The 24,914-nt window shown below is 51.8% G+C and overlaps 5 protein-coding genes across 6 annotated transcripts; 3 read left to right on the top strand and 2 right to left on the bottom strand.

The window, feature by feature from the left end:
• Window positions 1-78: 78 nt before the first annotated feature.
• Window positions 79-7,520, bottom strand: ttll11 (tubulin tyrosine ligase-like family, member 11). Of its 2 annotated transcripts, none has more exons than XM_086135343.1 (10): window positions 6,682-7,520; window positions 4,523-4,622; window positions 4,313-4,446; window positions 3,916-4,209; window positions 3,456-3,740; window positions 2,737-2,832; window positions 2,557-2,672; window positions 1,953-2,195; window positions 1,657-1,763; window positions 79-818 (listed from the first exon to the last, which is right to left on the bottom strand). In XM_086135343.1, exons 1-10 carry the CDS (start codon window positions 7,192-7,194, stop codon window positions 493-495), a joined length of 2,214 nt encoding a protein of 737 aa, XP_085991469.1. In that variant the 5' UTR covers window positions 7,195-7,520; the 3' UTR covers window positions 79-492. The 2 variants fall into 2 exon arrangements, with proteins under 2 accessions (XP_085991469.1, XP_085991468.1); XM_086135342.1 differs by having other exon boundaries at window positions 1,953-2,211; window positions 2,558-2,672.
• Window positions 7,521-8,579: 1,059 nt separating this feature from the next.
• ppp1r26 (protein phosphatase 1, regulatory subunit 26) lies at window positions 8,580-16,683 on the top strand. Its single transcript, XM_086134805.1, has 5 exons — window positions 8,580-9,572; window positions 11,204-13,995; window positions 15,789-15,891; window positions 16,412-16,464; window positions 16,540-16,683. Exons 1-5 carry the CDS (start codon window positions 9,369-9,371, stop codon window positions 16,574-16,576), a joined length of 3,189 nt encoding a protein of 1,062 aa, XP_085990931.1. The 5' UTR covers window positions 8,580-9,368; the 3' UTR covers window positions 16,577-16,683.
• An 833-nt stretch (window positions 16,684-17,516) lies between these two features.
• mrps2 (mitochondrial ribosomal protein S2) lies at window positions 17,517-19,022 on the top strand. The gene is made up of 4 exons (XM_086134808.1): window positions 17,517-17,624; window positions 17,824-17,913; window positions 18,145-18,265; window positions 18,378-19,022. Exons 1-4 carry the CDS (start codon window positions 17,600-17,602, stop codon window positions 18,922-18,924), a joined length of 783 nt encoding a protein of 260 aa, XP_085990934.1. The 5' UTR covers window positions 17,517-17,599; the 3' UTR covers window positions 18,925-19,022.
• Window positions 19,023-19,588: 566 nt separating this feature from the next.
• dipk1b (divergent protein kinase domain 1B) lies at window positions 19,589-22,186 on the bottom strand. The gene is made up of 5 exons (XM_086134806.1): window positions 21,817-22,186; window positions 21,427-21,540; window positions 21,173-21,280; window positions 20,774-20,953; window positions 19,589-20,546 (listed from the first exon to the last, which is right to left on the bottom strand). Exons 1-5 carry the CDS (start codon window positions 21,880-21,882, stop codon window positions 19,734-19,736), a joined length of 1,281 nt encoding a protein of 426 aa, XP_085990932.1. The 5' UTR covers window positions 21,883-22,186; the 3' UTR covers window positions 19,589-19,733.
• Window positions 22,187-22,464: 278 nt separating this feature from the next.
• On the top strand, window positions 22,465-24,187 carry LOC147191305 (uncharacterized). Its single transcript, XM_086134807.1, has 2 exons — window positions 22,465-22,896; window positions 22,981-24,187. Exons 1-2 carry the CDS (start codon window positions 22,806-22,808, stop codon window positions 23,886-23,888), a joined length of 999 nt encoding a protein of 332 aa, XP_085990933.1. The 5' UTR covers window positions 22,465-22,805; the 3' UTR covers window positions 23,889-24,187.
• The last annotated feature ends 727 nt before the right edge of the window (window positions 24,188-24,914 follow it).

Raw genomic sequence — 24,914 nt, 5'->3', positions numbered from 1 at the left:
CTAGCGAAACTTCATTCCGATTAAAGTTGAACTATTTCCTAATATATGAAGTCGTCCAGTCAATGCACACCCGTTGAATGAACTGCATAGGATTTGTCTTTATTTGACAATCGGAAGTCGTCGTGTGGCCCCCAACCGGAAGTCAAATCATTTCAGCAAACCACCATCGAGGTTCATATGCAAATAAATACGATAGTTGGTAGATTTGTGTTGGCATAGCAAAGTGAAGTGACCGCTAGTACCGGCGTGAGGGCCGCCGCCTCCTTTTATGAGCAATACGTCTTTCACGATTTACATGAAACAAAACAATAATTGAAGAAGCTGCATTTAGAAATCAATCAATATTGCCTTTTTCGAGAGATAGCAGTCCAATGTCAACGTGAGCTGACCCACCTCCCAAATTCCCTCGCATGTGCCCCCCCACGGGGTAATCGTTTGCCCACCCGCTGCCCCGCGTGCGTGTTTGTCGGGCAAAGGCGAACGTGAGCGACCTCAGTTCTCAGCGCGGGCCTCTCTCCAGCCAGGCTTGGCGCCGCGGCAGTCTTGGCTGGAGGCCCGGCGCGGCCGAGGCGAGGCGGCGGGCGAAGGCGGGGCCGGCCCGAGGTGCCGTACGTGGGCCTTGGGCCCCCCCGCGCCACCGCGGGAAGCCGCCCGCCCGCAACTCAGTGAGCGGCGCTCCTCGGGGCCCGGCGTCGGCGACTCCAGCTGGGCCTCGCACAGATCCAGGAGGGACGCCGCCTGCTCCCGGGTTGTCTGTGATTTGAACCTGCGCGCCGCCAGGTACAAGAAGGCCTCCACAAAGGCCTGGAGGCCCATGCCTGGAAAACACGGCGCGTAGAGTACGGGATGCCCGTGAGCATTGTCGCATGCTCTCTTTGGATGTGCCGTTGCCGCTGCCGTGCGCGCGCAACTCTTGGTTTCACTCGGACGGTGAATTTCAACGAGAAGTGACAAATGAGTGTGAATTTTTTAAGGAGTGGTACCACTTGAATCAAAATGGCGATTCAATGACAAAAATGATTGAGGAATTGCACAAAGAAAGAATTTCACTTGTCCATGAAGAAGAACAACTTCATTCTTGAAAGCGTGCGCGTGGAAAAAAAGTCATGCATTCGAGTGTTCTCCACAAAGAGTTGATCGACTATCCGCACTCTCAGAAGAAAGCACCTTTTTCTCACTAAACGTTTTGACATCTTTTTTAAGACTAAACAAAGCATACCGGTACTAGCTTTTTCTTAAACACAAAAATAAACCTTGGTTTTCTCATTTTTTCTGTCGTGACTATCAGAAAAGTACTGACTTTTATTTTCATGAAAGAAAATGACATTGTTTCGATTCCATTCTCGATATGACTTTTTCCACTAAATGTTCTCTCCTGCTGCCCGTCTCTTTGACATAGAAAAAAAAAAAAAAAAAAACCCCAATCCTCTGACTTTGCACTCAACGCATCAAGTAGAAGTCAAGGCGACGACAAAAGTGATGTGATCCTCTCATCGTTTTTTGCAAGGGAGACGAACCTGAGCGAAAGCGCGACGACGAACCGCACAAAACGAGAGCATCGGCGGGCCGAAATGAAAAGACGCTCTCTGAACGCGCAGAGCGTCTTTTCGATTCTGCAAAAACTCGTTTTTTGGCGCGCCGCGTCCTTCTCCTTACCTGCTTCCCGAGAGTCGGGCAAGGCTCCGGTCCAGCGCCGCACGATGTCAATGTAGAGGATGTCGACGGACGCCATGGTCAAGTTGCTGCTGCTCAGCTTGCAGTTCCTGCGCACAATCAGCCAGTGTTTGAAAAATCAGCAATTGTTTTGTTTGTCATTATATTATACACACACACACATATTATGTATGATTTTATCAATCAACTTTTATTTTTATTCAGTGAAAGCTGTCATTTCTTTCCCCAAAGAAAAAACAAAAATGACGAGAAAACCAAAAAATGGGAGCTTTGCGCACCTGATGAAGGTTCTGAAGGCGGTGGGTCCGAGGCGCATGTTGCCTTTGACGCCGAGGAAGCGGACGAAGAGGGCGGCGATGCGCTCCACCAGTCGAAGGTAGTTGAACTGCCGGCTGTACTTGGGGTACACCTGCTTCAGGCACGGCGAGGGCATGCCGTCCGGATGCTTCCTGACCTGGCCGCGGCCCGCCGCCGCCGCCTCCTCCTCCTCCTCGCCGCCGCCCGACGACCTCCGCTGGCAACTTTGCAGAGCGCGCCCGAAAACGCAGAGATGCTCTTTAAAATCGCCGTGAGGCACGCGGTTCAATCATCCGCTAAAACCCGTCGACTGGCCGGATTTCCTCAAATAGCGGCTTCGGAAAAGTTGGTTTCAAGAAGTATATTTTTCGAGCAATAAAGTCTTGTTTTTGGGGAAGAATTTTCATTTTAGACCTTCTGGTTGGGCCATTTCTTTCATTCAAAACCGGGGCACGACCTTTTCGAAAGCTGCCCGTGTATCGAGGCTGAAATACATTTTCTTGTTCAAATTGTTCTTTTTTTTCCCCCCGGGGTCTATTTCAAGAGACTAAAGAAGAAGAAGGAAAGTCGATGGCCGGTACATACCAGCCGGCTCTCTCGAGTGCGGCGGGGTCCACCAGGCGGAGCGTGTCCCTGATCACGCCCACTTTCACCTCCTCGTCCACCGGACTGGGAACGCATTGGAACACTCCCGGCGCCACCTGCGACACCGAGGCGGGATGTCGGGAAGAGCTCGGGAGGAAAAGAGAGGCGCGCCTTCCGTACCTCCCGCTCGTGCTCGATGCGCATGCTGGGGTTGGCGTTGACCTCCAGGAGGACGGGCTTCAGGTTCTTCATCAGGAGGACATCAAAACCCAAGATCTGACAACAAAGGCGCATCCCAAACGGGTTCTTGACGGGGCAAGGTTTCGGGGAACATCAACTTAATCATCAACCCAAAGTCAAGTCAAAGCGCTCGCCTTTTGGAAACGCCTGAGAAGGAAATGAAGAAAGGGGAAACACGCTTTGGGTTTTTTTTTGTGTGGAACAACACTGTCACCTACTTGTGCTTTGACATCTTGCTGCAATTGGAAAGATTGATTTTTATTGTGAAATATTTGTTAGAATTAAGTTGCATCTTTTTTTTGGGGGGGGGGATTTTTGAGCCGTGGCAAACTAAATTGAGGGGGGAAAATGTTTTTGAAGTTTTATTTTTAATGTGAATTTACAACAAGTAAACCATTTCAGTTTGGTGGAGAAAACTGGGTGTTGTGATTTGAAAAGTTCTGACGAGAATAAAACACGACTTTAATAGTCTCAAATGAAAACGTCCGTTGAGAACAACAACCTTCTTTAAATGGTGTTTTGCCAGTTGTCGTTTGACATTTTGATGAGAAAACGTGTCTGTATTTTCCTCCCCAAAAAGTAAAACTGTACTGTCAAAAAAGGAGAAGTCAAGTTTCGGTTTGTATTTGTGCGGGCGGGAAAGGAGGCGAAGGGCTCACCTGGAAGCAGGAGGGGCCGGGCTTGCCGGGCGGGATGTCGGCCTGGTAGTAAACTTTGAGTTGAGGCACCACGGCGACCACGGTCTTGATGACCAGGGCGATGATGTCCGACCAAACCCTCTTGACGTCGGCGCCCTTGGCGGCCAGCCGCCGCAGCACGCTGGACAGCGTGCGCTTGCTGCCCGTGCTCTGGCTTTCCGAGTGCACGAAGTTGCCGCTGTGCACGTTGAGCGAGTAGTTGGTCAGGTGCATGAAGACGTGGCCCAGGTTCTTCTGGCTCGGCTCCTGATGCACAACGGCGAGGCGGGGCCTCGTGAAAAGGGGGCGGGGCGGGGCGGCAAAAAGATCAACCCTTCCGAGCGGAAGGGAGGCTCTCGATGCTCAAGTCGTCAACGCAATCGCCTCGGTCGCCGCCTTTAAGACTAACTACGAGCGGCAAACGATAAGAAGGACGCGGCACCTGGTAGGGTTCGGTGCAGAAGCGCGTCAGGCCCTCCTTGGCGACGTAAACCTCCAGCGGCTCCAGCGACTTGAGCAGCACGTAGAGGCGGATGTCGAACTTGAGCTTGTCCACCAGGAGCGGCTTGCGGATGTATTCCTGCACCACGGCCTGTCGGGCCTGCGCGCCCGCCACCGCCGGCCTCAGCTCGCCGGGCTCGCGGATGAGGTAGATGCCTTCGCCCTGAGAGCCGCCGTCGGGCTTGACGATGAACGTGGGGGAGAGCGTGGCGTCGCGCTCCTTCACCGATCGGAGCTGAGAACCGGCAAAAAGAAAAGCTGCTAGCATGCCTTTTTTTTTTTTAAGTCTCCCAACTTCTCATCACTTTCGAGCTACGTTGTACAAATTTTCCGCCCACCTGCGCGGAGAACTGCTGGTACTCATCGGGCAGGATCCACGACCGCGGGTAGAAGTCGTACTCCGCGGGGAACAGCCCCTGCATGATGCGCACCGCTCGGCTCAGGTTGATCTTCCGCGACATTTCCAGCATTCCTGTCGAGCGGGACCGACGCATCGTTGCGGGGGGCGCGGTTCAAAGAATCAAAGTCAAGCGGGGGCCGTCCGGTACCTGGGAACTTGTTCACCTGGCCTGACGTGATGTTCTCATTGTCGTGGAAGGAGACGCCGTGCCAGTAGATGTCACACGCCGCTCGTCTTCCTGCGGGAATCTGCGGGTGCAAATGTTATTTGTTATATCGCGTACTCGCGGCGGGATTCGTGCGCTAGCTTGTGCTCAAAGATCTCTCTTTTATCGCTGCCGGACACCACTCGAGAGGGGACGCAAAACGCAGGTGCGCCGTGTGGACTTCAGCACGAGGATGATCCCAGATGGCATCCCATTAGTGAGCCGCCATGCGAGCGTGTGGAGGAGGGAGGGCTGCCGCCACAGGGAAACGCCAATGGAAAAATCGCAAGTGCCCTTTTCACTCAGCGCAAAAATTCTTTTTGTTTTTGTTCCTGAAAAAAAAATTGCAATTTTACTCTGAAAAAAGATGATTATTTGTAATCATTGCACTGATAAAAGTGTACTTTTTTTTCCTGATGTCAAATGCGAGACTTTGTTCATGATTTTTGCGCAAACAAATGAAGGGAACCATTTCATTCGTAGGATTAGAACGTTTCGCGATCAAATATTTTTGCATTTTCGGTGTGGCCCTACAACGCTTTCCGAAACTACCCCCAGGATGATTATCAGCGACGTTGCCACTCTGCTGTCGTCATGCCAACAATTTGGCTCGTTCTCTCTTGCCTGAAAGAGGATTTACAGACGATCGGATTAGACCAGTTTACAGCTAATCATTTCCACTGGGTGAGAGAGTGCCATATGCCCCCCCCCCCCACACAAAAAATCTGATGACAACCGGACAATTGTGCAAGCGGGCACGGAATCGTTTACCGTGCGGACAAAGAGGGCCGTCTACCGTTTCACGGCGGGGCCACCATCACAATGGCCACAAACGGAGGACGGAAACTGACAGACTCAAATAGCCGCTTCGTGAAATAAATAACAACCAGTCGCAATCGGGTTGCAAGTCATCTGCATGTTGTCGACACCTCCTTCATGACAGAAACAGTTTGATGCCATTGTTTGGAAAAGGGTTGCTTTTCAACCGGTGTTGTCCAACAAGGCTCACAGCTGGAGCCCCTGCTTTTGTCTCCAAATACAAGACAACAAATCTCACAGTCAGAGGATTGTTGGAAGGGTAGAGCGGGCAAATTCCTTCCAAACACTTGCCATATTCTGCCACGCGATGTCCGTTCAACAGAGAGCAAACATTTCTCCAAATGAGTGACAATGTGGTCTTGCGGTTTGTCAAGTTTACTTTTACAGTGACATGCTGTAAGTAAAACAATAGAGAATTTTAAAAACATGCATTTAATCATCAAGAACAAGAAATGTCTTGGGGGGTTTTTATGCGCAGATTTATTTTTCTGAAAAATAACAACTTGATTCTCATGAGACTAAAACCTTTCACCTGGGAGTGGAAGCGCTTCATTCTCATTTGACTGTTTTTGCTTGAAAAAAAAAAAAAAGCAAGTTTTTCCTCTCAGAATCTGACTGTTCTTTCTAAAAAAATTTAAAATAATTGTAATGACAGTTAACTGCATTGTTAAATACTATTCATTGACGTGATAACTTTTTTCCACTAGGAAAAAATATATACATTTTCCAAGTAAAATTTAAACTTGAAATTTAATTTTTTTAAATAAATTTTGAATTACAAAATACACACGAGATTTTTTTTAGCTCAGGGGAATAAAAAAAACGAGGGTTGATGCTTTAATTTTTTTGCCTTGTCAAATTTCACCGTTAACCTCACAAAATGATATTTTTTCTTAAAAGAGCACAAATTTTGGTTAAAAATATACCTATATGCACATACCACACATTTTTTTCTAATAAGACTACAACTTTTTAGGTAAGGGGAAAATGACCTTTATTCCCATAATTACAAAAAAACCACCACAGTTTTCCACATAAATGTTTAACTTTAATCTCATGCTATTGTTACTTGGTATTTTTAAGAAATACGCTTGGCTTGTCTGTTTGTTTTGCTCCAAAAAGACTTCATTTTTCTTTTTATTTAAAAAAAAAATGAACGTATTGTCTGAAGATTTCAACTTTGGGGCAGGAAAAAAAGCGACTAAGTTCTGAAAGAACTACGTACCACTTTTTCTTCTCAAATGACATTGCAGTTCCACGTTTTATTGTACGAATTTACAAACCTCTTTCCACTTGAGCTGTCTGATGCTGATCTTGAGTCCCTCGAGGGAGGTTTTGGCTTTGGACGTGTCCACCGTCACCGGCCTCCTCTTCTTGCCGAGTTTGCCTCCATCTTCCGGCGCGTGGATGCCAGTCGAGTAGTTCCCGTTTGCCTCCCACTTGCCTCCCACCACGAAAGCGGTGCCTTGGGGGAGGACCCGCCGGTGCTCTTCTGCCCTTTGTTTGTTGAGATTCTCCCCGACCTCGACCCCCGCCATGCGGCATTCTAGGGCGAGAACCGGGATGACAGGAACCCCGGAAGCGTCGAGCAACACCGGGGAGAGGGGCACCAAACACTCGTCATCTTCCCCGCCCTCAACATCGGGCAGCTGCACCGTGCCGCCATAGCAATCGCTCATGATGCTCGACGCTGCCCGGCCGGGTGCAGTCGTTCCACCAACACGTCCAGTAATCCGACACCAGCGGACTGTAACGTCTCCCGCATTGTTGGCTGCTGCGCAGCGGCTGTAAATCATTTCTTTTTTGGTCCGGCGGGAGGGAAGTGAGGGGATTGGAGAGGTTGGGGAGGGGGGTCAGCTAAGTGCCGAACACCGAGACATCTCCGGGATAGGTAGCGACGCTTGCTAATGCTAACAATTAAATGGATAAAGTTCCATAAGCGACCCCTGCTGTTCGCTAGCCGGGCGAGCTGGGGTCAGATGCCGTAAACCTGGCCGGGTACCGAGAGGTTAAATCCGTCGGTGAAGGCCCACACTCCCCGGCCGCGGCCCACACCGCGCCGCCATACTGACGAGCAGTCGCCGGGCAGCTGGTCGCCGAGCCGCCTCTCCCAGTCCAGGCTCCATCTGTGTGTGAGCGAGGAGCAATGTTGCATTCAGGGATCCTCGTTAATACCGTCACGACTCCCGTAGTCTGGCTGCGGACGTTTTCTCTCCCTCGCGTCATGCTGTCACAGAGCTCTAATTATGGTTCAATTATTATTATTATTGCTATCTTCGGAATTGTTTATGGAACCTTTCGATGGAGTTGTGTTGCGCTCAAAAAAATTCAAGATTCCAGATGATACTCTGGAGTACAGTAATAGTAAGTATTTCCTACTGTATTTGAAGGCAATACATGGGATGCCACATCTTTGAGTCGGAATCCACCCTTTCGGCGAATTTCAAAACCAACCAAAGCATTTTGTTCCACATGTACTGTCCTCATAATCCGATCCATCCACCCTTTTTCTGATCGGCTTATCCTCACAAGGGGCGTGCTGGAGCCTATCCCAGGTGTCTTCAGGGCAGTAGGCAGGGGACACCCTGAACTGGTTGCCAGCCAATCGCAGACTAATATATAAATACTGTACTTACATTTTAGGATGACGTAATTCACCAGACGTTTACATCTTAAACATGTTAATTTGAGATTAGCTCCATCCTGTAGGTTGACAATTTCTTGTCTGAGGACTACTAGAAATTGGTGCAGCCCAGATTTCAAAGTAAACATGGTGAAGCTGCATTTTGGATTGGATTGGATAAGCTTTATTGTCAAATGTACTGTATGTGTAACATACAGCACAGATGAACTTTCTTCCCTCTCAATATAATTTAGTATTTAGTTGTTATAAACACACACAAATAGAATAAACTGCCAACAGAAGTCAAGTCAGTGAATTCTTCAATCCAGGTTAACAACTTTGCTTTTTTTCAAGTACCCAAAAATGCTTGCAATGTCTCAACGTAATTGTATAAAATACAACAATTTCAAATTTTAGGACAGATTTTAGAAAGAATCATGGAATTTGGCGCAATTATTAGTTTTATCGGGCCTCATAATGATGAGGCAGGCAGGATCTGGCCCCGAGGCCTCGAGTTTGACACCTGTAACCTGGAGTGTTATTTGCTTGACTTTTTTTGCATTTGTGATTCAGGGGCAAGAGGACAATGACACAACAACGTGTAACATCAGCATGAACGGTAACAGTAATGCAATTCTCTGAGCTAAAATAGTAAGTCTAGACTGCAACAGCCTCAACTCAATTTATTATTGTGTTGGACTTTTGAAAATAATGCCATCTGCTAGAACTTCAAAGAGATTATTTTCCTCATTTAGATGGGTTGCAACATAAGATTAATTAAAAACACGTGTCGTATAAATATAATACAAGGAAAACACGTAAAATCCTCACTTTTGGCAGGTACTGTATTTTACGGTTAATGCAGGTTTCCTCTTATTGCATATTTATGTCATTTGTGGGAGGACACTTATTTATTTGACAATCTCTTGACATTAAGGGTAGTTAGGTGGGTAGAATCGTTATTCGGGGAAATTAAATAGGTACTTTTAGGTACACCTGTGCAATGTAGTGAGGTATTAATGCAACATGTTTCTATTTGATATTTTTTGTTGTGACGATGACATTAACTTTTTTTTTTTTTTGCTTCGTGGTCCGTGGGTGTACTTTGTCAATTGTCTGGATTTAAAATAATGTATTTACTAAAGGGTGCTCCCATCTTGGAATCAAGTTCAACTGCCTGAAGATAAAACTTTTCCATTTTAAGTCCAAAGTTGAATTCCATCTAAAAAGACAAAACAAAAACACGATGTACATTGTTCACGAAGTGCTTTAAATCGAGTTCTTCACTTATTAAATAGCAGCCAAACATCTCCCGAAGGGTGTTGGTGGTGGAAGAAAATTGTAGCCATGTTTGATAGGGGTCCTTTCGGCCGTAGCCACGCAGCAGCCCGCCCGCCGGCCCGCCAGTCGGAGGAGGAGGACGCGACGTCAAGAGAGCCGCACGCCCGGCTCTCGAGTTCGTTAGACGGCTACTTGAAACATCACCACCCGGGCTGTTCAGCACCGGAGGGTTCAGATGCCCAATCTTTGCATTTGCTACATTCTCAACCGGTGAGTTTTCACTCGGCCTTGGCGTGTTTTTTTTTCCGAAGTTCTCCATGCGCGGCGTGGTAACTGAGGCACGGTGTATCAGTACAAAGGCTTCCTTAGCCGGAGAAAATGCCGGGGCTGCGGCAGCCGGGAGGCCCCGCTCCCGCCTTTCTCCTCGCCGTCTTCCTTCCCCCACCACCACCTTCGCCGCCGGACACGCGGAACCCACCGAAAAGCCGAATCATTTGTATTTTATCTATGTTTGACCACGCGTGTCGTCGCTGGCTGACAACCGCGGTTCGCGCCGAGAAAGATGGTATCGCTTCGGCGTCTCGTAGCTCCGGCACGCCGAGCAGCCGAGCCCCCGACACCGCTAGAGTATGACGAGGAGAGCGAGCGTTGCTCCGTGGCAAAACGTCCGGGGTGGTGGACATGAAGTACCCGAACCGCCGTATAAACGTCGCCCGCGTTTACTTTCCCTCAAATGTGAAGCCAAGTTGGCAAGTTTTCGGATGGGTTTGCTTCACCGTTGAACGTCAACTCGCGGGGGCTTCTGGACGAGTCACAGCCGCTTGGTGCAGTTGGTTTCCGGCCGCCTCTGCGGGGGTGAAGCCGGTCATGAATATGCCTCAAACTCGGGCCCGCTTCGCCACTGTTTGGCGTGGTTGCAATTTAACGATCACCGAGGATGAAGTGAGAGTTTCAATGTCGTGGTGTCGCGTCTTTCTGACGCCGTGAATGTGCTTTGGATAGCCCGGTCACGGTGGTTCAACACCGGCCGCCCCCGGCTGGGTGCTGGCTGGATGAAACTCGCCGACTTCCATATTAGCATCCACTGCCAACTGTTTGAGTCGTGTAATGGAGGAGGATTGAGCTCTGCTTTAACTTATGTTTTACTATTGTGTTAAGTTCAGATCTATACGACTTATTTTTTTTGTTGTTGACCAGATTAATATTCTTATGGTGGCAGGTGCCCCACTATTTCCTTAGTCAAATTCCAGAATATTCTTACTCACTACACTGCGCAGCTCCCAAAACGATAGTTCAACCTTCCATTCGTAATGAATACTTTTATTAAGATGGCAACATATTATTTTGTCAGACACTGCTCAAATTCGATTGAGAAATGGGAATATCACAGCGTCACCTCCAACATGATATCGCCAGCAGTTTACGGTGGTATGTAATGTAAAAGGACCATACAAACAAATGAAAGAAATTCAAAGGTGCGATTTCAGTTACAACAACCGTCTCCATTCTTGATGTAGTTAACCCCGGAGACGTTTTCATTCGTTGTTGAGATACGCTGCATTGACAATACACAAACATGGCTGTTCATGTCAAAGTTGTCAAGTGCACCAACCATGTTATGACATCCATTTGCTGATGTCCTTTATTTATTTCTTTATTTTGCGTGTACTACAAATGAAGTTGAGAGTGAATCAACAGGAAAGATGCCGGCAAGTAGCGTCCAGTGGTTTTGGATGAGCGCAGCGGTTTGGTCTGTACCTTTGGTGTTTCAAATCAAGGTTTCGGTTGACATTGGGTACCGCGAGGGAACAAAATGCAAAACATGACAGCTGAAATATTTTCTTTTTCGGAAGACCGAGCATTTTGTCTCAATTGCTGTTTCAACTTTGTTTTCCCCTCAGATTGAACAATGTGACACCAGAAGGAGGCAGCTGCACTCCCGATGGTCCACAATCTCACCTCCCTTGAGTAGAATGTACTTGATGAACGCGCCCACTGTCGCAGCGCCTCGCACGGAGTGGAGAGCATGCGGACCGCCCGGGGGCTATAGCATTCCCGTCTGCTTCAATGACTCGGACGGCGAGTTGTCCGCTCGGGGTTCTTCTATCTCAAATAAGGTCCAGATGATCATTGAGAGCCTGAGGAGCAGTCAGTCCTCACTCGATATGAGCGAAGAGGTGGTGGCGAATGCGCTTCAGAGACAGGACGGGCCTCCCCAGGCTTGTAAGACAGCGGCGGGCCCCCTCGCGACAGCCAAGTCCAAAACCAAAAAGCGTCCGGCCGGCGTTCTTTTGAAGGACCGCGACCAGAGCAGCGATAGCGATGATTCCGTGGACAAAGGAATCGAGGAGGCCATCCTCGAATACCTGAAGGAGAAAGACGGCCACAAGCGCGAGGCGGAACTTTTTGTTCAGTCGTCCAGGCAAACCGGTCCCGAAATAAAGTCCGAAAGCCAGGCCTTTTCCATCATGAGAAGCCGCTTTCCCAAAAGCGTCATCCGAGCGACACCGGCAACGGGACCCGTGAAAAAGTACATTAAACACAAGGCCTCGCTCCACGAGGCCGCTCTCAGGAACTCCGAGTTGGGGCGCATCATGCTGCGAGATCGGTCGACAAACACCGTCAAGCCAAGCGGCCTGGTACGCAAGATCAAAGGGGAGGACGTTCGCAACGACTCCGGCAGCGGCAGCAGCAGTGACGACGGCATCGAGGAGGCCATCCAGAAGTACCAGCTGGAGAGGATTGAGCAGCAGACGAGGGGGGACCTTTTCAAACCGCTGGCTTCTGTGGAAGAATCGCACTCCTCCAGCGACGACGGCATCGAGGAGGCCATTCGCAGCTATCAGCTGGAGCAACTCCGAGAGAAAGGCGCCCCCAAACCTCAAGACAAGTCGGGAAGTTCCGGCCTTGACGATGCTAAAAGACACCGACCCCAACAGAAAAAGAAACGGCCGCAGAAGGCCGCAAAATTAGTCCGACCGCCGTCTCCGACTCGCTTGGCCGACTCGCTCGACATCGACCGGAGAAGCCAAGGCGACGGTTTGCTCTCCTTCCGAGTCGAAAGCTTTGCCGAGCAGCCCACGCCGGCCGTCCCCAAAGCCAATACCACCGCCGAGCTCATGTGCGCCGAAGCAATACTGGACATCTCCAAAACGGTCATGCCCGGAGCCTTCGCGTCCCATCTGGACGTCGGGCCGAGCGCCCGCGCCCCCGCCGGACTCGCGCAACCGTCCGCAACTCCGGAGCGGGACAGCGATGGCGGCGGCTCGGTCGACAGTGAAGATGGGATCGAGCAAGAGATCATGAAATTTCTCGAGCAGAAGGCGCAAATGCTCAAACGTTCACCCGGAGAACCGTCGGCGCGAGAAGCGAGTCGGGGCAAAACCCCCAGGTTGTCCTTCACAAAGAGGCGGAAACGCAAAGACGATACGAGCTCCCGCGCGTCCTCGCCCGATCCGTCTTCCGAACCTCCGAAGGCGAAAAGCCCGCCGGTGGCCTCGCCGAGGTCGCGGGACAAGACGGAGCAAAGCGGAGACAAGAGCAGCTCGCTCGACAGCGACGAGGATCTCGACGCTGCCATCAAAGCCCTCCTCAAGACAAAGAAGAAGTCCAAGAAGATGAGCAGGTCGCAGCGCGATTCCACAAAGCGCCCGGCGGTGGGAGCGGAACGGTCGCGGCCGTGCGCCAAAACCGCACGCCTTCGCGCTGCGGCCCAGCTGACCGTTTCGAAAAAGGCCCGCAAAAGGAAGAGCCACTGCAAAGACGCAGCCATGAAGACGGCTTTGCCAAACGCGCCCGTCGAGGAGAGACGGGCAAACTGCGGGGTCGGCGCCGTCCGAGGCCTCCCGCCACCAATTGCTCAGCAGATCGATGAAGAGAGCGGCTCGGTAGATAGCGACGACAGCATCGAGCAGGAGATCCGCAAGTTCCTGGCCGAGAAGGCCGAGAAGGTCTCCGAGGGAACGATGGGGGACGCGGAGGCGCCCGGCAACGGCACCGCCGCCCCCGTGCGACGTGACCTCGAGCGGGAAGATCGGCCGGCTGAGATCCCGAGACCCGCGGCCGCGACGCCCGACGGCTCGGCGCTCGCTCCGCAGCGCCGCCGCGGCCCCGGGAGCTCGGCCCCAACCGAGCAAAAGCCTCCGACGCCCGCCGGGGCCGACGACGGGCAAAGCGAAAAGGTCCCGGCCGTGGATCAGTCCGTCAAGTGGCGCCAGAGTTTCGGCCTTCCCGTCGTTGACCCGAAAAGTTTAGGCCGAACGCAGTTTCATATCAGCTCGTCCAAAACGAGCGCTTCTCCGTCAGCGGCGTCTTCGTGTCAAGGCGAGGCCGGCGAACTCGAGCGTCCCGCGCCGGCCTCCCTCTGGTCTCCCGCGAGACGCTCGTGGTCCGCCGCCAAAAGCGCGAGGACCCCCGCGACGACCCCCGCTTTCAAGCCCTTCTCCGTCGCGGTTTCCGCCGGGAGGCATCGGGGCGCCGCCAGCACGGTGCACGTGCCGCGGGACAAGAGCGTGTTTGTCGAGCTGGAGTCGGGTCGGACCAACCACGTCCAGGTGCAGAGCAGGCAGAGCGATGAGGGAAAGGCCAGGGCGGACCGGGGCGCGGCCGCCGCAGACGCCGGACTCCAAGGAGCCGAGGAGGAGTTTATAGACGAGTCAGAGGGTGAGAGTCCAGAGAAGAAGCCGAGCACTTTGTAAGTATCCCCTTTTAGCCGACCCACCGGCGTCATCCGTGTTCCTTATTTCTCAGAAATCGCCCCCGGGACTCTTGGCGATGCCCGACGACGTCAACCGCGCGTCGCTCTGCGCCGTGAGATTTGCGAAAAGCAATAGGGCCGCTCTTTGGCGTGCAAAAAAATAGGCGCCGGGGGAGTCTTGAAACGAAAAGCGCGCCAACCCAGTGGCAGTGTTGCGTTCAATTTGAAATCTTACCGTCTTATCGTCATCGCCGGACAGCTTTACAAGAAGCGAATGCCACAACTCCTTCCGCGAGTGACTCGTTTTCACTTGGCGGGTAGGTGGGGGGCGGGGGGGCTGTTTTGTATGGTACAAAAGTCTTGGGTCACCACAAGCTCTGTTCTGAAGCGACGTGCTCCCATTAAAATGTCGTCGGAATGAATTTCCAATCCCTAGGTCCGAATGGTTCAAGCCATCTGGTACAAACCGCGGCCGGTTCTTGGTTTGCCGTCGTCGCTGGAATTTTCTGTAAGTCGGAACGTGCCGGAGGCGATCGTGAACCTCTCCCCAACGCTCACGCAATTTTCCAAAACAAGTCAGTGCTTGGATGAAAAACGCTAAAATAAAACCAAAACGGCGAGGCCAGCCTGGTTTTGCTTTGTCTGCGCCATTTTTAAAAAAAATGATGTATTCATTTATTGATATCACTTTTTAAACCGAAGAAGTGATGAGGTCATGTCGCAACCAACAAATAGCGAAAAATACACGCCGCTGTTCAAAAGCGTTGGGTCACTTGAAAATGTCCTATTTCATTTATTTCCCAAAACCTTTTTTCAAATGACTTGGAAATACAATCTTTCTATCCATTGTGGAGATGATAACAATTTCAAGCGTATCGCCAAACGCTTTGTGAACTTTTCTTTCTGGTAGGTTTTACAAAACGGAGCGCGCCCCAAGGCTTTTGTACGGTGCAGAAGTCGGTACGACTGTCGTCGGAACATCGTGTCATTTTTGTGTCAAATCACGCTCCAGTCCTCCTCCTCGGCTATTTTGTTTGTCGCGCCAAGACGCGATGAATCGAGATCGGCGCAGACGGCCGATTTCTGCACGTTTCTGACGGGTTCATTCCAAATGTCGCTTTTTATCAGCGAAGCGCATTCGTTGATGTCGCCTTTCTTGTCCCAAGCCATCTCGTTTGAATGCCACTCAGACACGATGAATCGAGCGTCGATTTCATACGATCGACCTTTTTTTTTTTTCAACCCGTTGGTAAGAATGGGTTCTTCCGAGACGCGACGAACCTACCGTCCGTTTCGCTCACTCGACCGCCAGTGCGTTTATTACAAACGTCGGCTTCTTTGCGGCCGCCCGCAAAGATTCTCGCGCTAGTCTGGATCTGTGTTTTGCTTTCTTTCGCCGCTTTGTGTGTGCGTGGCAGGTTTTGACTTCACTTTTTTCAACACGCTGTACATCGACTTGTCGCGGTCCGCTCCGATGCCATTTTCTCTTTCTGCCTTTGGTCCCCGGTGGGAAAGGGAAAAAAAAAACAAAAGGCTATTTATTTTTGTTTCTTAAAAAGAATACTGAACATGCTGCGCATTGCCAGTCCTGTAAAGATTTTGTATGAACTCTTCTCCTATTTTCAATCTCCTTTTTGTTTTGCTGTGTCTTTTCTGTGTAATAAAGAGCGCGCAACCCCAGCAACATGTTGGTTTTCGTTTCCATACCTGCGCAATATTCGGATGGTTTTTCGAGGTGTAAGGGTGGGAGGGGGCGGGCGAGTTTGATGTGCTGTGGCTCGCCCATGCAGGTCCCTGTCGTGCGCCATCGACCCCGGCATCGTCGTTCAGCCGTGCATCGCGCTTTCCACGGAAGAGCGCGGAAGCATGTTCCGGAGGAGATATCGAAAAGAGGTAGCCTGACTTGGACATCGTCGTCTTCTTTTATACCGAGCGCCGAGAGCTTTTCCGATGTTGCGGCTGGACTTCCGCTTCCTGCTCCGTGCTTAGCATTCGGCGCACTTTTCCCGCTTCTGCGGTGACCAAAAAAAAAAAGAATAAAAAGTAAATCAAAATATACATTCAAAATTAGATATCAAAATAAATTAAGATCACAGGTGGGGTGAAATACATCCAAAAAATTGGCACAATAAGTGTCAATGCAAATTACATGAATAAAAATACTAAGATAAATACACTTCAAATGATAAAATATCAAAAAATAAAAGATTTTCAGAAAGTGCACAACGACCACTTTATAATCAAACGGCAACAACTTTAATGCCGCTGTATTCCGTACAAAGCCGTAGCACAAGATTTGTTTGCTTCTGAAGTAAAAAAAATATTTGATTGTCTTTATAAGGACACAGACTTCCATTAGCATGTGCAGGTTTACCAAATGAAGTCTTTCTTTCAAAAACTCATCTATTTGCAGACCACCAAGTTGCTAAACGTGAAAAGAAAGCTGCAGTTTGTTCCGACACACAGGTACAGTCGGGTGTGTGTGTGTGTGTGTTTGCTTGCCATGGCCTATTGGTCCAAATGGTCTCCTCTTTTTTACAGGAAGCTCACCGAAAGCAGAGTGCTCTTTATCCGTTGAACACATTGATGTGATGTTAAAGGTTGGTTTCATTTCCAAATGAATGTCGCGGTTGCACATTTGAAGCCGTTGGTCCGTGGGGGATGAGAATTTTCTGTCTTGGTGTTACTCTATCCTCCGTTTGGAACGTGACCCTTCCATCCCCGTTGCTGCCTTGTTGTGTGTTGCCTTTGGATGGTTTGGCTTGTCTCTTGTTGATCATCCATCTGTTGCTCTTATAGGACAGAACCAATGTTTGTTTCTTGACCCAATTTTTCACCCCAAATTACTCGCACACAAAAATCACCAAATATAATCAATAAATATTTCCTTTGCGGCTGTGATGCAAAGCCCACTTCATCGTTTTTGAGAGTTGCCCGGGTGCCCTCAGATCAATAAACGCCACCCCTCGAATATAACATACCTCCGTTGTTACAGCCAGGAAGTGGGGGCTCACCTTTACCGCCACGTGTCACGTTACCCCGACCGTGTGCCAACTCGCATCTGTACAGCGGCCATTTATTGAACCCAAATCATTTGTGATTGTAAAAATTGGTCATGAACAGTTTGGAACAAAATGCTATTGTCATATATTGGCTAATTACACACATGTCACAGTCTTAATTCCATTTAACAAGTATATTACGAATGCAAATGAATAGGAATAAATTATTGAAGTATGACTTCTAATTGTGTACGGGGTTCGTGGACACCCTTTTGTTTTTAATTCCAAAAATCCAAATCACCTGGCATTCTGCATTTGTCTAAATGTGATTCCCCATGGACGCTGTAAGATGACATACAATCATATTTACTGTTTTACACGAAGTTTATTACACTTCGTATAAAAGTAAGCGATTACTCTATTTAGCAACGACGAGGGAATAGAACGCTTAAAAAAAGAACGAGGTGAAAGCGTTCAAAAACATAAAAAGAAATAAACTGCGGGTGGTAGCAGTGAGCCAACTGGAGCAAGTTTGTCATCGAAGAAGACGGCAAAAGGACGCTTGCGCAGTGCGCTGACCTTCCGCACTTCAAGCAAGCATGACTATTCGTACACTAACGAGAGGTAAAGTATTTCTTGAATATATACAGTTTATATGTATATACACAGTATCACTATTTTTAACGCCCAATTTTTGCTCTGACGTGAGGCGACAATAAATCCATGTATCGGCTCGCTACGTCACTCGTCAACGCGATCGTGTTAACAATTTCTTTTAATACAAAATAAAAACCCACACATTTGCTAACATGTCTTATTTCAGGGCTATGGAGGCTTCTACATCATCGTAATTGCAATTATTCCACGGCAGCGTCCATCAAAACGCCACAACGGCAAAGCGACCATGTTTCCGGTAAGCCAATGTAATAATAGCATGTACTGTGTTGATTTGTAAAATAAAATATTAAATCGTTAGCCCTGTGAAAGTTTGCTTTGAGGACAGCGGAAGTGGTGCAGGAGTGGCATCACTAGCAGCTTTAATGTTTTTTTTCCAAGTATACCGTTTGTCGTGGATTGTTTTCTTACTCTTCTTTTATATTCGCGTACTCCATTCAAGTTATTGATCTTGTTGTCATGATTGCAGAAGAGATTACGAAGCTTCCTTTGGAGAAACCAGACTTCTTCCGTGTCTCTGAGCTTTTCTCTGTGAAAGACTTGTTTGATGCCCGCGTTCACCTCGGCCACAAAAAAGGATGTCGGCACAGGTGAGTGTTCAGTCATTTGACAGAAACGATGCGATTTTTATGATCTCGAAATAAAAACCGCAGACCTACATCTGGTGACTAGCATGCAATTGACATACGTTGTGCATTTCAGGCTTATGGTCCCTTACCTGTACGGCTGCCGTTTGGACCAGGACATCCTGGACTTGGACCAGACGGCAGAGCACCTGCGCCTGGCCCTCAACTTCACGGCGCACGTGGCGTACCGCGGCGGCGTGATCCTCTTCGTCAGCCGCTGCCGCCAATTCGCCCACCTGGTGGAGGGCACGGCCCGCGACTGTGGCGAGTATGCCCACACGCGCTATTGGCAGGGCGGCCTGCTCACCAACGCCCACGTGCAGTACGGCGCCGGCGTGCGCCTGCCCGACCTGCTCATCTTCCTGAGCACGCTCACCAATGTGTTCCGCACGCACGTGGGCCTGCGCGACGCCGCCAAGATGAACATCCCCACGGTGGGCGTGGTGGACTCCAACTGCAACCCCAGCCTGGTCACCTACCCGGTGCCCGGCAACGACGACACGCCGGTCGCCGTGGAGCTCTTCTGCCGCCTCTTCAAGATGGCCGTCCGGCGCGGTAAGGACAGGAGGAAGCAGGCGGAGCTGCTCTACGGCCTGACGGCACCCGGCTCGCCCGGCCCGTGACCTCCCGTCATTTATTTAGGGCTCGATATAAGACGCTCGTCTTTCATTTTCTTTTCTCCCTTTGTGTAATACTTACCATTAAATACTAAATAAGTTGGTTTTACCGCTGTCTGTTTTGCGTCGCTCATAAATCATGGAGGGTTGGAAATGAATTAGGTTTCAAAAATGGAAAAATATCACAACGGGATCTTATTCAGTATTTTAGATTTAATGACTAAGGTGGCTCCATTTTTATTTGCGTATACAGTAAAGCAAATATTGAGCAAATGACATTTTCATTCAAAAAATGTAAAAAAAAAAAAAAGATGTTTTCGTATTTTCATTGAGTTTTTGTTTTTTTACATTTCAATTTTTTTCAACTTACATAAATTCGTTTTTTTTTATGGTAGCCTATTTTTTTTTATATTTCCTATTCGAGTTTGTGAACATTTTTGAAAGACGCTTTAATTGTAAAAAACGTATTTTGAATTTAGTGCAGTTGATGTGCATTGATTTAACGGAGCTTTCAGTGTGCACTCTCGATATTCTTGAACTTAATTGCGATATTAGGTTTCAAATGGATCAACGTCCGATCTGGTCTCGATGAACCAGGATCGATTCCTTGAAATGAAAACGCAACGGGAACCACGCGTCGGCCTCGGAGGACTTCAAATAAACACCGCGATGCGGTCGGGTTTTTAATCACAGCTTGATCGTCTCCAACGCCGTTCACTGCTCAAATCGTTTCAGTTGACGGCGGAGCCGTTCGACGTTGGGGAATAAGCTCGAGTAAGTCCGGCCCCGAGTCGAAGGCGGGTTCCGCGCGTCCCTCAGGAGTACTGCGTGTTGGAGATTTTCTTCCACAGAAGGGTCTTGAGGTTGTTGAGGACCAGCGAATGGTGCACCTCCATCTGGCTGGCCAGCCCGCTCAGCGTGACGCAGGTGCGCAGCTGGCGCTCCAAGTCGCCCCGCAGCTCGGCCGGCGCCCCGTAGAGCAGGAAGTCCTGGAGCAGGGCGCACACCTTGGCCAGGTTGGGCCGCACCACGTCGGCGTTGCAGCGCTTGGCCAGTCGGTCGCAGGTGGCGGTGCAGTCGCGGCCGTACGTGCAGTCGGCGTTGGTCTCGCAGCGCCGGCCCTTCAGGTGGGCCCGCACCGCCGCCTCGGAGGCCACGGCGCGCAGGTCGGCCATCTTGCAGTCGTACTTGGCGTTGTAGCCCACGTGGCGCGGGCTGGCGTCGCAGATCAGGAAGCTGCCGTAGGGCCCGTGGAAGACCTCCTCCACGAATTCCAGCAGGCCGACGGTGATGCGCGCCCGCCGGGGCCAGGCCGGCGCCAGCCAGCGGTTCAGGCCCGACACCAGCGCGCCCGGCACCAGGGCCCGCAGGGAGGGCGGCACCTCCAGCCTGCGGAGGGAGGTGTGCCCCAGCGGCTCCGTCACGTACAGGTCCCCGCAGAAGCCCAGCAGCTTGGGGGTGTGCTCCTTCTCCTGGAGAGCCACCATCAAGAGGAACTCGTTGACACGCAGGAGGGCCCAGATGGACTTGGCCTCGGCCAGAGACAGTTTGCCGTCCTGGTTGACGTCCGCCAGCGAAATGATTCTGTCCGCCAGGGTGCTCAGCGACGGCTGCTCCCCGAGGTTCTCCTGCAGCGGGGGGGGACATTTCAAGTTAGCTCCGCCTTAAGACTTGTGCGTGAGGTTAAATCGTCAAAGGGTTAAGGAGAAGCTTGGCTTAGGAGTCGCCGCGCATTCTCCTCCCGCTACGGCCGCGATCGTGGCGCCGAAGCCGGAAGAACAGCGAAACGGGACTGTTCTCCCGCCTCGGGGATGTCACGTCGGAGCCGTGACGGGGGGCGGGACCCGACCCCCACCTTGAGGAAGCCGTGCAACATCTCCTTAAACTCGTCCACCGAGGTTCCGCGCGTGGGTTTTTCGAACGGCCTCCTCCTCCTCCGACGGTCGGCCGAATCCGGAGCGCCGTCGGCCTTCGCGCCGTCCTCGATGCCGCACTTGATCACCACCGGCCTCTCCTTCCAATGGCCGGCGTACACCTGCGGGGGCAGTGACGGGAAGTGACAAAGCAGACGGGTCGCTGTACTGTGGAAGGGTTTGGGTTTTGGGGGGGGGGGGGGGTTGTAACTGACTTTGGATGACTTTGGCTTTCCTCCCTCTATTTGAAAAAAATGACCCGAGTAGTCTTTTTTTTTTTTTTCTTCCATCCTTCTACTCAAGCACCCTGCGGGGCGGGAGAAATGACGAGATGTCTCTACCTGGTGTTGTGAGGAGGTGGACATGCAGTGGCGCAGCGTCAGCGTTTTCTGCTCGCACAGAGCCTTGCAGGAAGACCCGGAGATGACGCCTCTGCTGTAGTGCTCGCACTGACACAGGAAACAGGAAACGGACAGCGGGTGAAGGAGAGCGTGGCCACGTCTGACTCGCAAAGGGGAAAGACTCGGTCCCTTTTTTTGAAAGCCTTTGCGAGAGTTGGAAAGGTGAGGGGTCGGCTTCCCGGTCGTGGACTTACGATGAAGGCCTGACAGACGTGTCCGCGGCACAGCTCCGAGTAGGAAGCGTACTGCACGTAGAGCACCCAACTGGCCACCAGGACGCCCAACCACGCCAAGAGCAGGTACTTCACCTTGACGGAGGGACGGCACACGGATTGACTTGGACTCAAAGTGCGCAGCGTCTTCATCCATCTCGGCTTTTCCGCATAAGGGAGGGGGGGGGGGGGGGCAACAGGAGCCTCTCCCAGTTCGCTTCAACCCAGAGGCGAGAACATCGCGGACTGTCGCTAGGCAATCCCGGGCCCCGCAAAAACAAACGTGCGGATAATTTCAAGTTTACAAGTCGGGGGGGGCCGCGATTGATTGATGGAACCCGAACACATCCACGCAGAGGCGGGCGGGCGTACCTGCAGGCCTTTGGACAGAGGGCAGAAGAGCACCAGATGAAAGAGCCTCCGCAGAGCTCTGGCCATGGCGGCGGACAAAGCGCACAGCCCCGAGAAGCCGCTCGGCCGCTTTCTCGCTCCGGCGATCACGTCCTCGGCCCCGACGCGGCGGCGCAACGGGGGCGCCGCGCGTCTCGCGAAGCGTGCGGCATCTTCGCCACGCAGCGGCAGAGAACGAGCCCCTCCAGCACAGCACCTTGCCTCGCACGTCACCTGACGTCACGTCGCCCCTTCCTTACGTTCGAGTCACGCGCAAAACGAGCCAAACACCCCCGCCGGTATCAAAACGAAACACCGCGGGGTGGGGGGGAGGGGGAGGGGGGGGGAGTGAAGGAAAACATTTTCAAGACGATTTGGAAAAAAACGAAGACAAAACAATTGCCGGTACCTTCTTCTACATCCTCCCCCCGCTCCGCCCCTTTCCCCCTTCTCGCCCCGCCTCTTAAAGGGGACGTGCTTCTGCCCTAGAAGCGCAAAGCAAAATGAGGTCATTTGTTTGAATGACCTCATTCGATGAAATCAATGAATTTTCATCATCTAATCGTATTCTATTTTCATGCAAACAATTTTTTGTAATCATATTCTATTTCATAAAAGGTTCCTATTTTCCTTGGCGAATGTTGTTGTCCTGCGGAGTGGAGGTCCGGACCACCGAGTGATTGTTCAAACCTTTTGGGCCACGTCACTCTGAGGCATTTGACCTCAACTGCGCCCGCCCACCTGCAGCCGCAATCGCGCCACCGGCATCGAGCGGCGCGGCCCCAAGGGGCTCGCTCCGCAAATTGCTCACAAGGCCTTTCGAGGCGGTCGTGTCACAGAGGCCGTGATGTCGGACGACAGAAAAACGACCGCGGTCCCGTGATGTCACAAAGCGGGAATCACCCCCCCCGCCCCCGCCGCCTCGGCCGTTTGTTTGTCGCGATCGTATCGGGGCGATTTTCGGGAGCATCATGCCGTTTCTCTTCCTGGGTTTCGCTCTGGGAGCCGTGGCCACCAAAACGCTGAGGATCGTCGTGGGCGGCCGGCCCCCGTCACCCGCCGGTACCAAAAGCGCCTCCGCCAGCGTACGCGTCGCGCCCGGCGAGGCTGTTGTAAAACGTGCCGCTGTTTTGCCAAACCCAACAGTTCGAGCGGGAAGCGCGGACGCGTGGGACGACGAGCCCCTGGCGGGGGCGGCGGCGGCGGCCGGCAAGAGGAGCCCGCTGAAGAAGATCTGCCGCTTCGCCAACTACTGCAACAACTGCTGGATGAACTCCACGCTGCAGGCCACGCTGAACCTGAGCGTGGTCCGCCGCAAGCTGCCCGAGCGCATCCAGCAGTTTGTGACCTTACTCTCGGAGATGCCGGCGTTCGCCTGCCTCTACCTGAGCGCCCTGGAGAACCCCGGCGTGTGCTTCACGGCGGCGGAGCTTTGCGTGGCGCTGGCCGAGCTCTGCGACTGCGTCCCGGCGCTCATCCCGTACGAGAACAACGACTCGGTGGACCTGCTGGTGCCGCTCCTGTCGTGGTTCGACCGCTGCGGGATCCGCACCGGCGTCCGGGTGCGCGACGTCAACCGCTGCCCGCGGTGCCACCTCACCACCTCGTCCGTCTCCAACTTGGGCAACGTGGTCACCTTGCCCAAGCCGCTCAACGGCGAGACGCTGGGCTCCCTGATCAAGCGCGCCACGGGCGGGCGGCGGGGCCGCTGCAAGGCCTGCGGCCACAAAACGCTCCGCAAGCGCTTCTGGACCCATCCGGACATCCTGACCTTCTTCGTCAACCGCATCGCCGGCGACGGCCTGGTCAGCCGCGACCGCGTCTACTCGCCCGAACGGCTGGAGATGGACGTGGACGAGAACACCAAGCAGACGTACCGCCTCTCCTCCGTCATCTGCCACGCCGGCGCGGACCGTCATAGCGGACACTTTTGGTCCTACTTGTTTTCGGGCGACGTCACCATCGAGGCCAATGATACTTACCTGTCCTTTACCGACCAGGGTCCGCCCGATAAGGTCTACAACAACGGCACCACCTATCTCTACGAAGTTTAGCGGCGGGATCGAGTCCGCCGCGGTGTCACGCATGGCGACGACAAGGCCGCCGCCATATGACCCGCGAGCGCCTACGAAACGGCGAAACCTCGGGCCGGCTTGGGTCGGCGCCGCGCTTTCATCCGGAGGCCGGAGGAAAAATTCTTCGGCGGTACCGAGCGCCCCCGCGCGCCGACGGGTGGCGGGCCGAAGAACTTTCAAGTCAGACGCTCGCTCGATGGCGGCTGTTATTCTCAGACGCCGACGACGCTCCCGAGCGCCCTGTCAGTTGGCCCAAATTAAAATGTTTTCAAACACTCGGCTTTGGTTGCTGCTCTTTTTTTCTCTGCATCTCCAATTTTTGCTGTGAGATGTACCCAAGAGAAATGGAACATCCCATTCGACGTATCCGAAAGGCATCCGCCGGATCACGTGTGCGGCGGTGCCGCGCAGCTTCCATTGAGGCAAGTTAGCCGCGCTTCAGTCTTGCCTTAAAAGCAACAGTGCCAAACGAGTGAGTTGAGTTTGGTGTTTTGTTTTCAACGCGGCGCCGACTGCTTTTCATTTCCACCCGTTGCTTGCATCGACCGATCGGCTCCCTCCGGCCACTCGTGTTTTGTCCAGGTGTGCGTCGTCGTCCCGTCCGTCCGCTTGCATTCGGCTCTCTGGTTTCTTGCGGTCTTTGTCAGTTCCTTGCTGATGTCATGTAAACCTTGTGCTTTTTGGGTTCATGTCAGGATGGTTTTTTTTTTGGTCGTTGTTCATTTCGTATTTTGATCACTCCGCCCGCCTTGTTTGCCTTTTGAGATTTTGAGGGAGTAAAAACGAAATACTTGCAGGCGTTTCGGGCTCCCTTTTGCCCCCGCGCCACAAAGCGTGACGGCGGCAGCTCTCGATAACGCTTCATATCAAAATCTGCAATCTCGGGGCAGCGTGTAAAGCGCAAAATGTACAGTATATAGATGGCCCGCAGAGGGCAGCAGAGGGCCTCTTTGTTTTCCAGTTGCGTTTGCATTTTTTTTTTCTTCAGACGCGCACATTCGATTC

The sequence above is a fragment of the Hippocampus guttulatus genome, chromosome 17 (genome assembly GCF_054856545.1).
Source record: "Hippocampus guttulatus isolate MCC_2025c chromosome 17, RoL_Hgut_1.0, whole genome shotgun sequence".
Taxonomy (NCBI): domain Eukaryota; kingdom Metazoa; phylum Chordata; class Actinopteri; order Syngnathiformes; family Syngnathidae; genus Hippocampus; species Hippocampus guttulatus.
This window is presented reverse-complemented; position numbering and strand designations above follow the sequence as displayed.

Coding starts and splice junctions, on each gene's coding strand:
- ttll11 (XM_086135342.1), bottom strand. CDS start 7,194: ATGATTTACAGCCGCTGCGCAGCAGCCAACAATGCGGGAGACGTTACA. Junction 4,447..4,522: donor CCAGGTGAACAAGTTCCCAG/GTACCGGACGGC, acceptor CCCGCTCGACAG/GAATGCTGGAAATGTCGCGG. Junction 2,833..3,455: donor CCGGCCCCTCCTGCTTCCAG/GTGAGCCCTTCG, acceptor CTTTGTTGTCAG/ATCTTGGGTTTTGATGTCCT.
- mrps2 (XM_086134808.1), top strand. CDS start 17,600: ATGACTATTCGTACACTAACGAGAG. Junction 17,625..17,823: donor TATTCGTACACTAACGAGAG/GTAAAGTATTTC, acceptor GTCTTATTTCAG/GGCTATGGAGGCTTCTACAT. Junction 17,914..18,144: donor GCAAAGCGACCATGTTTCCG/GTAAGCCAATGT, acceptor TCATGATTGCAG/AAGAGATTACGAAGCTTCCT.
- LOC147191305 (XM_086134807.1), top strand. CDS start 22,806: ATGCCGTTTCTCTTCCTGGGTTTCGCTCTGGGAGCCGTGGCCACCAAA. Junction 22,897..22,980: donor CCGGCCCCCGTCACCCGCCG/GTACCAAAAGCG, acceptor CAAACCCAACAG/TTCGAGCGGGAAGCGCGGAC.
- dipk1b (XM_086134806.1), bottom strand. CDS start 21,882: ATGGCCAGAGCTCTGCGGAGGCTCTTTCATCTGGTGCTCTTCTGCCCT. Junction 21,541..21,816: donor CTCTGTCCAAAGGCCTGCAG/GTACGCCCGCCC, acceptor CCCTCCGTCAAG/GTGAAGTACCTGCTCTTGGC. Junction 20,954..21,172: donor CCACCTCCTCACAACACCAG/GTAGAGACATCT, acceptor CTGCCCCCGCAG/GTGTACGCCGGCCATTGGAA.
- ppp1r26 (XM_086134805.1), top strand. CDS start 9,369: ATGTTTGATAGGGGTCCTTTCGGCCGTAGCCACGCAGCAGCCCGCCCG. Junction 13,996..15,788: donor GAGAAGAAGCCGAGCACTTT/GTAAGTATCCCC, acceptor TCGCCCATGCAG/GTCCCTGTCGTGCGCCATCG. Junction 15,892..16,411: donor GGAGGAGATATCGAAAAGAG/GTAGCCTGACTT, acceptor ATCTATTTGCAG/ACCACCAAGTTGCTAAACGT.